At 41.3% G+C, this 18618-nt stretch overlaps 1 protein-coding gene across 5 annotated transcripts in view; it reads left to right on the forward strand.

Moving 5' to 3' along the window:
• WIPF3 (WAS/WASL interacting protein family member 3) overlaps positions 1–18618 on the forward strand; it is a 57081-nt gene that overhangs the window by 24544 nt on the left and 13919 nt on the right. For all 5 annotated transcript variants that reach the window (XR_005594945.1, XM_039526967.1, XM_039526966.1 and 2 more), the window contains exon 3: positions 16624–16756. Coding sequence is in view for 4 of the 5 variants with exons in the window: in XM_039526967.1 (XP_039382901.1) it covers positions 16624–16756 (133 nt within the window). In the remaining variant the exon portion in view is untranslated. The remainder of the gene's footprint in view (positions 1–16623; positions 16757–18618) is intronic.

Consider the following 18618-nt stretch of genomic DNA (forward strand, 5'->3'; position numbering starts at 1 on the left):
CACCAATACTTTGGCGTATATAGGGTTACTCTGACCACTTAGATGTTAACAACTTCCACTCCCCGGGGTAAGTGAAATAGTTACCTACTTGCCTGTATATTTTATCAAAAAAGCTAATGTAGTGCCCATCTTTAAAAAAGGGAAGAAGGAAGATCCAGGGAACTACAGGCCAGTCAGTCTCACCTCAGTCCCTGGAAAAATCATGGAACAGGTCCTCAAGGAATCAATCCTGAACCACTTAAAGGAGGGGAAAGTGATTAGGAATAGTCAGCATGGATTCACCAAGGGCAAGTCATGCCTGACTAACCTAATTGCCCTCTATGATGAGATAACCGGCTCTGTGGATGAGGGGAAAGCAGTGGATGTGCTATTTCTGGACTTTAGCAAAGCTTTTGATACAGTCTTCCACAGTATTCTTGCCAGCAAGTTAAAGAAGTATGGGCTGGATGAATGGACGGTAAGGTGGATAGAAAACTGGCTAGATGGTCAGGCTCAACGGGTAGTGATCAATGGTTCCATGTCTAGTTGGCAGCCGGTATCAAGTGGAGTGCCCCAAGGGTCGGTGCTGGGGCTGGTTTTATTCAATATCTTCATTAACGATCTGGAGGATGGTGTGGACTGCACCCTTAGCAAGTTTGCAGATGACACTAAACTGGGAGGAGTGGTTGATACGCTGGAGGGTAGGGATAGGATACAGAGGGACCTAGACAAATTAGAGGATTGGGCCAAAAGAAATATGATGAGGTTCAACAAGGACAAGTGCAGAGTCCTGCACTTAGGACAAAAGAATCCCATGCACTGTTACAGACTAGGGACCGAATGGCTGGGCAGCAGTTCTGCAGAAAAGGACCTAGGGCTTCTGGTGGACGAAAAGCTGAATATGAGTCAACAGTGTGCCCTTGTTGCCAAGAAGGCTAATGGCATTTTGGGTTGTATAAGTAGGGGCATTTCCAGCAGATCGAGGGATGTGATCATTCCCATCTACTCAGCACTGGTGAGGCCTCATTTGGAGTACTGTGTCCAGTTTTGGGCCCCACACTACAAGAAGGATGTGGATAAATTGGAGAGAGTCCAGCAGAGGGCAACAAAAATGATTAGGGGGCTGGAGCACATGACTTATGAGGAGAGGCTGAGGGAACTGGGATTGTTTAGTCTGCAGAAGAGAAGAATGAGGGGGGATTTGTTAGCTGCTTTCAACTACCTGAAAGGGGGTTCCAAAGAGGATGGATCTAGACTGTTCTCAGTGGTAGAAGATGACAGAACAAGGAGTAATGGTCTCAAGTTGCAGAGGGGGAGGTTTAGGTTGGACATTAGGAAAAACGTTTTCACTAGTAGGGTGGTGAAGAACTGGAATGGGTTACCTAGGGAGGTGGTGGAATCTCCTTCCTTAGAGGTTTTTAAGGTCAGGCTTGACAAAGCCCTGGCTGGGATGATTTAGTTGGGTTTGGTCCTGCTTTGAGCAGGGGGTTAGACTAGATGACCTCCTGAGGTCCCTTCCAACCCTGAGATTCTATGATTCTAAGCCTGGATCCCTTATTAAGCCACAATCCTCAATGATTTTGTATCTTTTCCTTTCTCCAAACCCCAAACTGCTTTTTGCTTTTGAGTCCTTTGCAATTTTAATGCCTTCCTTGAGTCAGAAGAAAATTAGTTTGGTTTATACTGGCTTTTAAATCTCATGAGCTTGGAGTTATTCTGATATGAATGTTTTAATTATAGAACTGTGTTCTACTTATTTCATAGCTGACATGTTTTTTTCCATTTCCTTGTAATTCTGTCATACAAGCAGACACAAAAAATGTTGAAATGATACAAAGATGGAATTCAAGGCATGTTAGGAACCACCTGTGCCCAACAGCTGAAAAACTCCTGGCTGCTTGAGCATGTAATAAAACAAGGCTTTCAAATGAATTTTCGAGAGGGAATGTGGGAGTATACATACAGCAACAGGTGTAGGTGCTACTTGTTAGATATTATGTGGCACCGTAGGTGGCTGATACAAAATGTAAATATAACTAATGGGAGTAATTAAGCATCACTTTGTGTGCCTGCCTTCAGGGGTCATAGATAAAATGGAGGGAGAGATGTAGGGAAAAAAATGATGGGGCGTAGGTTCAGGCAGTGGCTCATAGAGTCTTAAATCTGGGCCCTCCTGATGGAAAGGGGGCAATTGAGGAGTTTGTCCTCATAGTCCGATAAAACTGAAGGAGTTTGTTTCACTTAAACTTTCTAATCTTTCTGTTTCCCTCGGCTCTTTTTCTTTTGAAGTGTATGGGTTTTTTTTATTTGGTAAGGAAACGGGTTCCTATAACAGCCCATGATAATGTTAAAAACAGGCACTGGTCTGGAACTAGAAGGATTACAAAGATGTCATTGCTGAAGCTCGCAAGAGAAGAATGAGAGTAGATGTTTTGTTTTGATAACCTGCTGTTTGTTTTAAAGTGCAGTAATCAGTTTACTGATCTGCTGCATGTGCCTACAAGCAGGCATTTCTGATATATTCAATCAACATCTATTAAAATGTTGCTATTTTAGGAAGTGTTTTGTATGTACTAGACCCTCACAGTAGATAATAACATAACATAGATAAGAAAAGTCACACCAGGCCATCATCCCATCCCCAGCATGTCTGCCATCTCAGGTGCCCTGTGCCCTAGTGTGCTATCCCAGAAGTGAACCAGATCTCTAATGCCATCAATCCTCCATCCTCATCCATCCCCATCTCCATCTCTCCTCTCATCAGGGGGACACTATTCCATTCCATCCCATCCTTAGACAGCCATTTATGGACTTTTGAATAATCCCTTTTTCCAGTTCCCTTTTTCCTCCTCCTCACAACCTCCCCTTCACAGCCTTCAGGTAAGGAGTTCCACAAGTTGACTGTGCGAAGAACCAAGAAGAAGAACTTCCTTTTTGCTGCCTATTAATTTCAATTTTGATTTTTTGTTTATTAATTTCTTGTATTAGTAAATATAATTTATTTCTTTTTTTTTTTTCCACTTCATCTCATTTTTTATTATTCACTCTATCATCTCCCCTCTCTCTCCCTGTCTCCTTTTTTCCAAACCTCTTCCTTCTTTCCCCTCTCCTCCTCTCTCTCCTCTCCCTCCTCCCCTTTACTTTCTTTTTTTTTTCTTTTTTCTTTTTCTTTTTCTAGAATATCTTTTGATTTGAGGACTGAGTACATCTGTACACAGTACATGTGATATGGATCATATGGATTTATATATATATAATAATATATTCTCAGTCTCTTTCTCTTCTATCCTTTTTTTTATTATCCTAACATCCTTTTTTTTTTTTTGCCTCTGCACACTACTGCGTCACATCTTCAGAGAACTATCCAACTCAATAACTTTTTTTTCTTCCTGACTCTCTCATAAGCCCCATCAGCTCCCATCATGTTGTATGTATAGTTTTTTTTTTTTCCAAATTTTTTACATTTCATTTTATTACATTAAATTTTCATTTTCATTTTTTAATTTGTTGCTTAGTTTTTTTGATCTTTTTGAAGTTCTTCACAATCTGCTTTGGTCTTAACTATCTTGAGTAGTTTAGTATCATCTGCAAACTTTGCCACCTCACTGTTTACCCCTTTCTCCAGATCATTTATGAATAAATTGTTTAATGCTTCAGACATTTTTGAAGTTTAAGAAAATATTTCTGCCTCTCTTCAGAATTGTTTTGTTCTTTATCATGAAGCGTCAGGGCAGAAATGAACCAAAAAGACACAATGGCTCAAATAATTAAAACCAATAGAATTACACCAGGAGTATTTGGCCCATTGTTATGTTAAAACCAAAGGTGAAAAGTGTTCTTGCTTCAGAAAAGCATTTAGTTAGTGCAATGTAAAGCCTGAAATAATGCTACATGTAACATGGATTAATTATAACTGTTCCTGAATTCTTATGTAATGAAATAGAATTAAGGGAAAATTACAATAGCTGCTGAACATATGGCAATCTACTGGTTTCTTCAGTTGGCTTTTGTGCCTAACTTTCTACTCTTGCATTAAAAACCTCAGAGGAACAATTCCTCTCTATGTAACAGTGTGATAAATGCATAATTTACACAGAGATAGAATGTCCAACGTTAGGGAAAACATCAGATGATCTCTGCAGTGGGGGACTTTTTCCTTCTTCTCTTTCATGCAGTTGCTATGTTTTGTCAGAGAGAACCTTGTAAGCCTGCTTAAGAAAATTGGAAAACTACAGTGTTATCTCTGAAGTTGTGTGGGAGTTGTTTTGCCGTTATGACATTTTTGTACTGCTAATGTTCAGAAATGGAAATAATACATGTAGAACAACTTGGTTGGGATAGCATGGGAATTTACTGCCTCATGCATTTTGGACATATCTTTGAATACTTTTAAGTCAGGTACATGATTCATGTAACTTCTGAATATTTCTTAGTGTTTTTCAATTAGTTCAGTTAAGAGGTTCTCCCAGATGTACAGGTGAAAGGTCACAATACTTTTGAGCAATGTCAGATCTTGGCTGTGTTTCAAATAGACTTTGACTTCTGTCTCTCTCCGAACTTCTAGAAGGAGTGATCTAATGCCAGCTTTGGTTAGAAATCTCTTTTCAAGTGGTTGTATTTTTTTAATTCTTTAGCAGCTAGAATTGTCTGCAGTAAGACTCTCAGATATAAAGAAAATATGGAGAAAAATGACTCTCATTCCAGTTTAAGATGTGATTTTGGAGGCAATAAATGCTGCTGCTCATCTGAATGCAGAGGTTCTTTATGAAGTCATGCACTGTGCAGTCACTTTCTACCCAATTTTGAGGTGAATGCAGATCCCGCAGAATAGCAGGATAAGGAACTACGGGTGCAAGTCAAATCTGGATCTCTCACAAGGCAGTGTAGCCTGTTATCAGTATGCAGTCCTGATTCTGTTGCAGCCTTTAACTTCCTAGTCTGTAGACCTTGAACTACCAGTCAGTTTTTACCCCCAAACTATCTATTTTGCTCCATATTTTTATTAAGCCTTTAAACAGACTCCAGAATCATAAGATTTCCCAAATACTGCAGTATTTGGGCATATGTAAAAATAGGTTTCTTATATTAAATGCAGCTTGAATTTGTTTGACCTTAATAGCTACAGGGAGGCAGGCTGGATTGCTGGAAGGCATGGACCATTTGGCATGAGGAGCTAAGCATTCCTGTTGGGTTTTCCAGTGCTTTATTAACTCTAGAGGCGGGATTTCTTGAACCACAGTCACCAACGGACTAAAGAAAAACACTTTTATTTGTTTTTCTTTTTAAACCACTCACCAGTGCCAGTGTTGCCAAATCCTGTTACTTTATCAAGAATCTTGTGATATTTGGTGGTTTTCTTAAAGCTGTGCCTGGGGACAATTGATGACGTGAGAATCTCAGCTTTCACTTAAAGGAAAACTCCTAGCCCTTGTTGTTGTAGCAGAAAGCTTGAAAACACAAACCAAGTGTACTCTAAAAGTTCAGAAGGCAAGCAAAAAGAGCTTCCAAATATATATATATTTTTAATCTCATGATTTTGAGGTCTGTTTCATGATTTTTTGAAAGCTTGGAGTTGGCAATACTGCACCCACAGCCCTGTCTTTTTATGGTATCCCTGCATAGTACCACTCAGATGTCTGAATTTGGAGTTTGGCCCATTCTCTTCCTGGACCACTCTCTGTAAAAGTGGTGATGAGAAGCTTAATTTAAAAAAAAAAAGGGATAAATTGGTCTCAATATAATCTCAATATTTTAGCACCATATGGAGTATCTTAAAAATGGTGGAAAGGGGTTATCTTGCTTTTTTCCCCAGCTGTTTGTGTGTGGATTTCAATTTGCCTCACCTTGAGTAATGAAGAAAACTTGCTCTTTGTGTGTCTTGAGTATGTAGCCCATTGCACTGTCTGATACTAGTATAGCTGGAGATGATCTTCTTGTAGACTGTGTTGTCATCATACAGACTGTAACTGCTCAAATAAGTGGGATATTTGTGGATACCTAATTATTTGATATATTTATTTTAATAGTGGAAGAGGCTGGCTTGCAAAGGAGTGGTACTTCTTTTGTAGTCATGTTGAACTGTTACAGCTCAAGCTGCATGAAACTGTAATCTTTATATATAACCTTCTGTAGTCATAGCTTAAGCAGGACAATATGAATACAAAGATAAAACCATGCCAAGATGACATTGCTCAATTTATTTCTGTCTGGACTGGTACAAGGACATGTACTGCATATATTTATAGGTGATAATACTATAGAATGATATGTTAACTAGGATCATGCTGACTTTGTTGATAGGAAGCACACTTCATTTAAGCAGTTGTGTTCTATGCAAGGCTGTTTTTATAATATCCTCCATCGTGCTTAACATCTGACTTTAGTAGAAAGCATTCCAAACTAGAATGGCGTTAAGTTTTTCATCCATATGACTTGTGCATAACTTTGCTGAGTGTAACTCACTGAAATACCACTAGGCCATCTGCGATACATACACATACTGCAGGTGCAAATTGTGACTGGTGGAATTTGCAATAGTTTTCAGCCAGTCAATTGGTACTATTCTTACAACCTTTCAGTTTAAAAAAAAAAAAATCCCATACAATGCCTTGAATTAAACTTCTGTACATTGCTGGAATGTGATGTTACAAGAAACTGAAAAAATGTTCAGTTTTTCCTAGCCTTAAACTGATTAGAGCTTTTCATGGATACAAAAGGTCATTTAAAACCTTAGAAATGTGTTTGTGTAGGTAGCCAGACAAGGTGAATCGTATAGTTTCTTTAGAGCAGGCCTAGATTAAATTATGATGCCTGTAGGATGTCAGAGATACAGTTGTTATTTACTTGTATTACTGTAGTACAGAGGAGCTTTCATTATGGACCAGGACCCGTAGGTGCTGTGCAAATACAGAGTCAATGTTGCCAACTCTCATGACTTAATTTTGAGTCTTGTGGTAGTTGGCATTTTTCTTAAAATCTCAGCTTCTGGAATTATGTCATTACATGAGAATCTCATCTTTCTTGGGGGGGTGGGGAAGGGAGCGGAATGCTAGACCTCATATGTGTGGAGAAAAGCTTGATCATGTGAAACCAAAAGGCAAATAAAAAACCCTTAATATTTATTATTTTTAAAAATCATGAGATTTTTAATACAATCTTGTGTATTTTTTTGGGGTGGGGGCGGGCTGACTCATGGTTTTGGAGGACTTTTGAGATTGACTGTACTGTAGAGTTCACATTGACACCCACCTTGGTGTCCTGTGTGATTGTGTGTCTGAAATGGTTTGAAAGCCTGCTGTGCAGAAAGAGAACTTGATACAAAAGCATACGCCAGCCTGGTCAAACTTGGATGCCAGAAAGTTAGGCATCTACAGTAAATAAAAGCGGCTCAGCACTTCTGAAAAATCCATATCACTTCTGTTCAGTTAACTAAACGTGGATTTAGATCAGGGGTTCTCAAACTTCACTGCACTGGGACCCACTTCTGACAACAAAAATTACTACAAGCTTCAGCCCTGGGCCCCAGCAAGTCTAACGCCAGCCCTGGCGACCCCATTTGGGGTCCCAACCCACAGTTTGAGAACCACTGATTTAAACACTCACATTTGAAAATTTTGGACATAATCCCTCAATCTGCCCAACATTTTGCTTGTTGCAGAGCTGATCCAGATTTAATATAAGATGTACAATATTTCATGTTGTCTGTGCAGTGTCCGTGTTACAGGAGGAGGATTTCACTAACTGGATTTGTGTGTGCTGGTGGTGGCGGCGGCGGTAGGAGTGATGATGGAAATGAGTCCTGGGGTCCAGCTGCAGACAGTTAAAGCCTTGTCTATGCTACTTTTTTCCTTTCAGTTTCCCACCATAGCTATTGTGACGGGATATTGCAACCACATGCAGTATCTTTGGGACAATATTGTGTTAACTTTATGTATTGCTGTCTGCCAAGGATTGTGTGCAACTCGGGGGGGAGGGTTGCCACAGCTCTGCCTGGAACTAAGAGCACTGAGCGGTGACTAAGGAGAATCACTCAGGTTGTAAACACCTCGAAAGAGGTACCACCCTTGGGGAAGCTAGCATATACTGGTTTAAACTGGGGTTTCTGGAGACCAACAAAGAAAGGGTTTTTGCTATAGAAATTGACTCAGGGCCTTCTCTCTGATCCAGAAAACTGACAGGATCTTCTGTCCAAGGGAAAGTACAGCCCTGGGCAGCAGGTGGAGCCCCCCTTTGGGGAGGCTAGCTCCCGGCTCCACCCCTTCCACCTGCGCACAACCCACGCCGAAGCCCCGAGACCATCACCACCCCCCCGTGGCTGGAGTCACAAGCCCCCCTCCAGAGTGCCCCCCCTGGCTGCAAGAGCCCTGGGCTGGCCAAAGCCCTGAGCACTCCCCGCCTCGTCTGGAGGGGCCCCAGGCTGGCCGCAGCCTGCAGCACCCCCCCCCCCACCCCCCTTGTCTGGCCGAAGCCCCGAGGAGCTCCAGGCTGGCTGAAGCCGCGCCATGCCTCCCCTTCCTGGACCCAGCCTGTTAAGACACTTTTGATGTGCCCCAGGCATGTTCCGGGGTGGCTGAGGAGGTGGTATGTGCCTCCGCAGCCACCGCGGAATGTGCATGGGGCATAATAAAACAAAAACTTTGCCGCCAAACCTTGGAATGGGGAGATCCGGTGGCCACAGTAGAGCCTCCCCTGGCTTATTATACCTGCCGCCCATGAGTACAGCGATGAGAATTTGAGGAATAAGTCTACGGTAGACACTACCTAACTAAGTATATACATTGCATGACCTTTAAAATTGAGTAGAATCAGATTAGAGTTTTCTGCATGATTAATAGTGAGGCCGCAGTTAATAATTATTGAGCTGAGCAGAGATGGCATGAAACTGGCTGTGTCGTTCTTTGAGGATAATAACCTACCATGAAGCTATCTGGCGTGTGTCCTCACTTGTACTCCATTTGAAAGAATGTTTGCATGGTAGCAATTCCTCACATGGGTAGTGCTTGAAGCTTAACTTTCTAGAGGACTCTGTTTACACAGGGATTGCTGTGTTTATTAAAGTAAACTGAATGCCAAGAATTAATTACTTTCGGCCCGTGCTGCAGAATAGGAGTACGATAAACAGCCCTGATCCTGCAATTGACTGTGCAGGTGGAGCCCAACTGAAGCCAGTGTGGCTTCATGCAGTTGACAGGGTCTTGAGCGATCAGGGTATTAATGTGAATAGTAAACCCCAAAATCACATACACCAACCTTCCTATTAGTAAACAGAGTTTTAAAATAGCTTGCTACTAAGCATAACTGAGCTCTTTATATTTGTTTGAAGTTTATTTTTTTCCTTGAGATTCTTTTATAACCTAGCAAAGAGTTAAAGCAAACCTGTTGCATATTTGAAACAAATGCAATAAAAATGACTTACTGTTTTTCTCTCTGTTCCTAGTCTATTTTATGCCCACTAGAAACAGGGCTTTTAAAAGGGCTTTTCTCATTGTAATCACACTTTGTAGCCTGGCTATAACTGCCAGTTTGACGATTCTCTGTATTTAAAAAACCCCATAAATAAATACTGTTGCCTGCCGGGCAGACTGCTGCAACAAATTGAGTGGTAAATTCCACTCAAGGGTAATTATAATCTAGTAATCAAGTTTGAGGTACTCTGGGCTTCAAGCATGTTTATGATTAGAGCTGGTTAGGAATTTTTCAACTAAACCGTTTTTCTGTCAGAAAATGCTAATTTGTCAAAATTGTTTGCTCGGAAGGGTCAGTTTCGACAAAAGATTCATTGCAAGATTTCTTAGGTCCAGGATGGAATTTCTGGTTGAGAGAGTACCACGCCCCAGAACAGCCAATAGCCTAGTGGTTAGGGCATTCACCTGGGATGTGCGAGACCTGGATTGAGGTCCCTGCTCTGAATCTGGTGGACAATGTACGTGTGTCTCGTTCTCTCTTCCTCTCCCTTCCCCTGACAAAAAAACATTGAAAGGTCTCAGTTTCATCCTGATGCAGAACAGGAAACGTTTCCAAAATCTCAAAAATATTTATGGAATGGGAAAATCATTTCTTGCCCAGCTCTTCTCATACACCTCTACCCCGATATAACGCGACCTGATATAAAACGGATTCGGATATAACGCGGTAAAGCAGCGCTCCGGGCAGGCGGGGCTGTGCGCTCCGGTGGATCAAAGCAAGTTTGATATAACGTTTCACCTATAACGCAGTAAGATTTTTTTGGCTCCCGAGGACAGCGTTATAGTGGGGTAGAGGTGTATCACCCGCTGTACTAAAGATGCTTTATGTAGCACAAACGCTGGGTACGCTTTCAGATTCTTCATCTCCAACTACCCTTGCACCCCACTCCTCTCCCAAAAACCCCAATACCTTAAATAGTCTATTTCCTTTTGATAACAAAAATAGAATTTTATTATTTGTTGACTGTCCAGGCATCCCATTCCCAACTGTATATGAAATTGATGGGGGAGGTGGAGAGACGGTATCTTTCCCCTGAAAGATCTCTCCTGGCTCTCCCATCGCCCCCACTGAACACTTCCTTCCTGTGGCTTTTCTTCTTTCTGGGCTAGTGGGTTAATTAGCCTAATCGCGCTCTCCTGCCCATCCCCAATCTATCAGTGAGGCACAGCTTTGCCCCTCAGATTTACTCTGGGGTGATATAATTAGTGATCCAGTGATCAGAGTGCTGGTCCAGCTGCTGTTGCCCAGCTCTCTGTCACAGGCTGCCTAGGAATTGTGTGGTATAAAAGACTGCAGATATGTTTTTGCTGGACTGTTTGCTTGTTTATTAAGAACAACTCTACCCTGAATTGCTGTGAGAATTAGATCAAGAATGCATTTCAGAATGAAAGTACCCAGCCCAACCTGAGTCATAGAAGATTAGGGTTGGAAGGGACCTCAGAAGGTCACCTTGTCCAACCTCCTGCTCAAAGCAGGACTAATCCCCAGACAGATTTTTACCCCAGTTCCCTAAATGGCCCCCTTAAGGATTGAGCTCACAACCCTGGGTTTAGCAGGCCAATGCTCAAACCACTGAGCTATCCCTCCCCCCCCCAGTCAAGAAGGAATTCCTCTTTTTCTAGGTACCATGGTAGGATTGCCACCTGCCTGTTTTTAACCAGCCTGGCCTGTTTTTGTAGTGTCTCACCAGCTGCTGGTGAAAATGTGCCTTTTTTTTTTCATGGCACTAATGTTCTCTCTGTAAACTGCAGTAAACACATGCGGCAGTGTCCACGCAGCGTGTAACTTCTGGCACGCACGCCACGTGGCTAAGAAGGGTGCATACTGGCACAGCACCTGGGGCCCACTCTGCAGGCCACGCCCTCAACTTGCTGAAACTGCAGCAGCTCCTCTCAGCACTGGGGATCGGGAAGAGGGCCGGACCTGAGGCTCACCAGCAGAGAAGGGTCAGGAGCGGGGACTGGGATGAGGGTAGTGGGGGCTCCTTCAGGGACTGAGGCTCCTGGGAGAGAATGAGTATGAGGTTCAGGAAAAGGTAAGAGGCAACAAGACCTTGAACTGCCTCGAGTTCCCCTCCTGCACCACTTCCTGCATGAGGGGAGGAGACAGGGTTAGGCTACTGGTGTGGGGGCACCTGAGAGGAGAAGAGGAGGGTCAGGCTGATGGGAGCCCTCTAGTGGGGGAGGACTGTGTCTGATTTTTTTTGTGTCTCGGAGGTGGCAACACAGCACCCTTAAAGTTTGAAAAATACTAGCACAATTTTCCTTTTTAAAAATAATTATTACCATAATTGGTAGAATCTTTCAAACATCTAAATGCCTTTTACTCTTAAATAACTGTAGAAGCTGAGCACCTCTCAAGTATTTATGCTGACCACACCCCTGTGAGATAAATCAGTAAATCAGAGAGAGAGAGATGATGATTCACGTGGCTGTGGTGTAGCTGTGGTGGCACATAGAGTAGACTTCCATCATGAATGGGCCCTTGGAAATCTTCCTTCGGGAAGAGTCAGCATGGGAGGATTTAGACTTCTCAACTCCCGCAAAATTGCATCTTCCAACTTTATTTGTGGTCAGCCTCATGATCTACTTCTTTCATCTTATTAGGGGAATTGGAAAAATACTATTTCTTTTGTTTTTACAGTGCAAATATTTGTAATTAGAAATAAATATAAAGTGAGCACTGTACACTTTGTATTCTGTGTTGTATTTGAAAATGTAGAAAATACCCACAAACTTATATAAATGGTATTCTATTATTATTTAACAGTGCAATTAATCGCATGATTAATTGTGATTAATTTTTTTAATTGCATGACAGCCCCAGTTCTTACTATGCTTTTCTCCACTTTTCTCCTTTAGTGTCTGGTATTGTCTCCCAGTGACAGTACTTATACACTGTAATCAAGTGATATCTCAGTCTTCTTTTTGATAAGCTTAAACAGGTTGATCTCTTTAAGTATCTCATTGTAAGAACGTCTTCTCCAGCCCTCAGACCTTTTATTTGTTGCTGCTTTTTTTTTCCCTTTTTTCCCCCCTTTCCAATTTTTCAGTATCTTTTTTAGTTTGTGGACATCTGAATTGTATGCAGTATCGTTCTCACCAGTCGTCTCCTTGCTTTGACTTGCTACGCCCCTGTTTATACATCCAAGGGTTGCATTAGCCCTTTTTTTTGTCACAGAGTCGCATTGGGCACTCATGTGGAATTGCTTGTCCACTATGACCCCTAAATCCTTTTCAGAGGCACTGCTTTTCAGGATACAGTCGCCCATTCTTCAGGGATGACCTGGATTCCTTGTTCCTAGGTATATTACTTAACATTGGGCTGTATTAAAACACCTTTTGTTTGAAGGGCCCTGCTTATTACGCAGTCCAGATTGCTCTGTATGACTGCCCTGTCATCTTTATTATTTACCATTCTACTAATCCTTGTGTCATCTGCAAATTTTGTCAGTAGTGATTTTATGTTTACTTTCAGATCATTGATGAAAATGTTGAATAGCATTAGTCTTAATACAAATCCCTGTGGAACCCTCCTAGAAACTCCCCCATTCGATGATGATTCCTCATTGACTACTACTTTTTTTGAGCTCTGTCAGTCAGTTCTTAATCCATTTAATGTGTGCTTTATAGATATTGTATACTGCTAATTGTTTGAAACAGGAAGTGGTACAGCCTTACAAAAGTCTAAGTATATATCACATCTACACAGGAAGGATCATCTGATGTGTCCACTGTTGGCTTCTGCCACAGTATATAGATGTGAACCAGTGATCTTATCTGATGTACTACATCCTATGTAATATCCAACAATAAAGAATTTTGGGGATATGAATGTTGGGGTGCTTGGTACAGTAGGTAGGAAAGCATCTATAACAAAGGGGATTTAAAATAACAGCATGAATAGTAGCAAAGAATAGTGTCGGTCAATGCAGAAACAACATGGCCTCCACTTAGCAGCTTAAGTTTAGGTGGTGTAATCATAGGACATTAAATTGCAGCAAGGGTGGTTTAGGTTGGACATTAGGAAAAACTTCCTAACTGTCAGGGTGGTTAAGCACTGAAATAAATTGCCTAGGGACGTTGTGGAATCTTCATCATTGGGGATTTTTAAGAGCAGGTTGGACTATCAGGAATGGTCTAGATAATACTCAGTACTGCCTTGAGTACAGGGACTGGACTAGATGACCTCTCGAGGTCCCTTCCAATTCTATGATTCTATGACATGTAAGGGAAAAATATGGTGAAGCTCAGTGAGGTGAAAAATAAAGCATTTCCTTAAATTGAGGCTACTGCACATGTGACTTTTATTCTATTTCTGTAACAAATTATTTAACACGACATCTTTTGTGTGAAATAATAGAGCAATAACCTGATGGTTACCAAGGAAATGAGAACCAACCAATTTAATTTCATTCTGTGTTACCATAGGCATCTCTGGCATTTAGTAAAACAAACGATCTTCACATTCTTGTCTGCTTCCCTTCTGATTTTCAGTGAAGGAGTGAAACATTTCCTATTCTGTAAATGTAGTTGCCCCATTAGTGCAGAGAAGCACTTTGTACGAATGATACCCTTTGTGTTGCACCTCTGCTCCCCCTGTGAGTGTCAAGAAAAATGTATTTATCTTCCTGCTCAAGACCCTTCTGTGAATATTTTTAAGATTGAAGGTCTAACCTCAATGAAGAGTTCATTTCTGTCTTTTGGCTGCACCAACTTACACAATTTATTTTATTTATTCTGTATAAATAACATGACAGTGAATCCCTGGCTAATTCTGCTTCCTTAACAGATATCTGTGCAGTACCGAAGAGATGATGCTTGAAAAGTTTGTCTACAGCTAATCAGGTGGAGCAGGTTTCCTTGCTGGTGTAAATTCGTATTTCTGCCCTGATTGGGATACTTGTGCTAAAGGGTACTAGCACTCACTGGCACTATTAAAATGTCACAGACAGCGTAGGTGTGGGCAATGCTGCAAACAAGAAATCCCTAGGAGAGTTCTCACAGGTATGCAGCCAAGCAACACTGCTACTCCCAGACCGTCTTGACCTTCTAATGGAAAAAGAGAATCCATATCAAGCTGCTCCACAGCATAATCAATCACTAGACACATCAACTGCTCTGGCCATGAAGATTATATAAATGTACAATATGAGGATATAAAACTACAGGAGTGTGAGGGGGAGTGTTTGAAGTGAAGATTCCTACAGTTCTATCCTACAGCAATATATTTTATATTTGCAAAATGAAGTATTCCCTCTTTGTGTAGTGTGACATTCTCTCTCTCTCTCTCTCTAAATGGAATTTAGCAGTTGTTTATATTAGAGGGACACTGTGTCAGAGATCATTGTGACAAATTTAATCTACTACAGATTGTGTACCGAAATACACAATATTCCAGTACATTATCTGCTCACAAGAATGGGGCAGGCAGGCAGATCGGACAGCTGGCATAATATGTGGACACATGAACTCAGAACAAAAACACAGCTGTTGGATCTAATTTTAAACCTAACAGACTTGATCGAGTGGCTTTAGATCCTAATTGACTGGCTACGGCTAAATTATTAGTGGGAGCGGGGAGAAGGAAGTTTGAAGATACTGGTGAAAAGCTTTTGATAAAGGCAAGATATATTTGCTCCAGTTATGGTTCGTCCGTTTGTCACAGTAAGTATTGTGAATATTTAAGGAAAAAGTGACTGGAAATAAATTCCAACTGGTATGTACCCTGTAACATTGCTTATATCAGTCAGCCATTTAGAGCCTTGATAACCAGAATGATATATTGCTTGTACTTTTAAACTTTGTTTAAAGCATGTGGGAAAGCACAACTGTTATGTAAATTAGGGAACTATCTAGGAATGATTTTTTTTTTCAATGCCCTATTGAAGAATATATGGTCACAGTGTCAGTCACAAGGTTATTGCTGAGTTTTTACATCAGATGGCAGAAATGTAACAGGCATTCCTGTCAACTAAGAGTGCCATCTAGTGGACATTTACAAATCCAGATTTTTTTTTTTTTAAAGCATAGAGGATAAAAATAGGCAATAAAACGCAAGTATCAATTATATTTTAAATTATCTGGGTAAAATTTCTGATCATATAGTGGCTTCTAAACGTTTTCAGTCTTGTTTTCCATCTTCACAATTCTCAAATAACATTTTTTAAGAGAGGGAGACGTTTGAGCCAGAGTAAGTATAAAGTTAAAGTGGAGCAATAATAGGCTGGTAAAGTAAAGGGTCTTGTGTGTTTCTGTTTAGGAGGGGTAACTTGGCTATGATAACTTGCTCTGGACTTGGCTATAAGGACTTGCGCTGAGTTGAAGATTCTCATGTTCTAGGACAATCCAGTGCCACCCACACACTGGCTTTGGACATCTCTACTTTGTCCTTTTTTACCTGTTGAAGAAAAGCCGAATTGCCAAACATCTGAAATCAGAACAGATTTATGCTTTTTTTATTCTGGAGAGTCTCATATTTTTAAAGAATATTCAAGAAAAAAAACCCAAGATTTTATATTAGTGTGGTCATACCAAGCCAATTATTTGTCTTTACGCTTATAGGCGTTGAACACACTAGAATATTGTTTATTTAGCTAAAGCGATTTTTAAAGCAATCTATTTAAACTGTTTAAATCTATGCAATCCCTTAATACAGAGGCACTTAAACCCCAGTTCAAATGTCTGAATTATCATATCAAGATTAAACACAAGATGCTCTAATGTGATCATATCAGTATTGCAGGTTGCAGTGCTTATGATTAAGTGGTCTTTTTTTAAGAGAGGAAGGAGAAAGACAGGAAAAAATGAATTGTGTTCTCAAATTGCTCATGAAATTTTCCTTTCACAAAGCATTGTAAGTAAAATCAAAAGACCTATGTACCCTCCGTGTTAGAATTACAGGATGGTCAGACTGAAATGAAAGTGGGTCTCTTGTTTTGTTCATATGAAATTAAACAGTACTAGTAGATCCCCCTTTAATTTGAAATTTCCTAGCTTTTGTGTGTCTGAAGACAGTTGTGTTAATTCCAATAATATATAATTTAAGGCACAGTAATAAAGATTTCAAGATAACTGCCTGAGATGCTTGCTTCACTCTGGATTTACTCTATTAGAGTTTATTTCTTGTGCTTCCTTTCTCAGGTGTTGCCTGACTGTCTAATATTGTTATCTTCAACAGGCAAGTACAGAGCCCCCAAAGTTCAGAAAGGAAGATCAAAAAGGTCGAAGTGCATTGCTATCAGATATTCAGCAAGGGGCTCGCTTAAGGAAAGTTACCCAAATCAATGACCGAAGTGCTCCACAGATTGAAAGTAAGTGTGCAGCATTGTCAGCTCTGAGCAAGGAGCCCAGGCCTGCCAAACTCTTGGCCTGAGTAGTCCTGTAGAAGCCAATTGGACCACTTGTATGCCTAAAGGTTTTACGAAAGGTAGATCGTGCCAAACCAGCCTGATCTCCTTCTTTGAGAAAGTAACAGATTTTTTAGACAAGGGAAATGCGGTGGATCTAATATATCTTGATTTCAGTAAGGCGTTTGATACGGTACCGCATGAAGAATTACTGGTTAAATTGGAAAAGATGGGGATCGAAATGAAAATCCAGAGGTGGATAAGGAACTGGTTAAAGGGGAGACTGCAGCAGGTCATATTGAAAGGTGATCTGTCGGGTTGGAGGGAGGTTACCAGTGGAGTTCCTCAAGGTTCGGTTTTGGGTCCGATCTTATTCAATCTATTTATCACTGACCTTGGAACCAAAAGTAGGAGTGGGCTGATAAAGTTTGCGGATGACACGAAGTTGGGAGGTATTGCCAATTCGGAGAAGGATTGGGATATCCTCCAGGGAGATTTGGATGACCTTGTAAACTGGAGTATTAGTAATAGGATGAAATTCAATAGTGAGAAGTGTAAGGTTATGCATTTAGGGATGACTAACAGGAATTTTAGTTATAAGCTGGGAACACACCAGTTGGAAGTAACGGAAGAGGAGAAGGACCTTGGAGTCCTGGTTGATCGCAGGATGACTATGAGTCGGCAATGTGATGTGGCCGTTAAAAAAGCTAATGCGGTCTTGGGATGCATTAGGCAAGGTATTTCTAGTAGAGATAAGGAGGTGCTAGTCCCGTTATACAAGGCGTTGGTGAGACCTCATTTGGAGTACTGTGTGCAGTTTTGGTCTCCCATGTTTAAGAAGGATGAATTCAAACTGGAACGGGTACAAAGAAGGGCCACTAGAATGATCCGAGGAATGGAAAGCCTCTCGTATGAAAGGAGACTTGAGGAGCTCGGTTTGTTTTCTTTAACCAAAAGAAGGTTGAGAGGAGATATGATTGCTCTCTTTAAATATATCAGAGGGATAAATACCAGCAAGGGAGAGGAATTATTTCAGCTCAGTACTAATGTGGACACGAGAACAAATGGATATAAATTGGCAGTCGGGAAGTTTAGGCTTGAAATTAGACGAAGGTTTCTAACCATCAGGGGAGTGAAATTCTGGAACAGCCTACCGAGGGAAACAGTGGGGGCGAAGGACCTCTCTGGCTTTAAGATTAAGCTTGATAAGTTTATGGAGGGAAAGTTTATGGAGGTAACGTGATTCAGTCAATAGGTCAATAACGTGTGACCACTGGTAATTAGTACTGAGGGTCAATGTTGGGATATTGAAAGTCTTTTTCCTGAGTGTCTGGCTGGAGAGTCTTGCCCGCATGCTCAGGGTTCAGCTGATCGCCATATTTGGGGTCGGGAAGGAATTTTCCTCCAGGGTGGATTGGCAGTGGCCCTGGAGGTTTTTCGCCTTCCTCCGCAGCATGGGGCGGGGGTCGCTTGCTGGAGGATTATCTGCTACTTGAAGTCTTTAAATCAGGATTTGGGGACTTCAACAGCTGAGTCAAGGGAGAGAATTATTTCAGGAGTGGGTGGGTCAGCTTTTGTGGCCTGCATCTTGTGGGAGGTCAGACTAGATGATCATAATGGTCCCTTCTGATCTTAAGTTCTATGATTCTATGAAAATTAGTCAGGGCCTTAAGTTTGTCTAAGGCCAACTTTAGTATGCACAACCAGGGTTGGCACAACCCATTAGGTGACCTAGGCGGTCGCCTAGGGCACTAACATTTGGGGGGCAGCGACCGGATCTTCGGCTGCCTCTGTTGGGGGTGACATTTCGGGGGCGGGACCTGCCG

This window comes from Mauremys reevesii, linkage group 2, assembly GCF_016161935.1.
Source record: "Mauremys reevesii isolate NIE-2019 linkage group 2, ASM1616193v1, whole genome shotgun sequence".
Lineage (NCBI taxonomy): Eukaryota > Metazoa > Chordata > Testudines > Geoemydidae > Mauremys > Mauremys reevesii.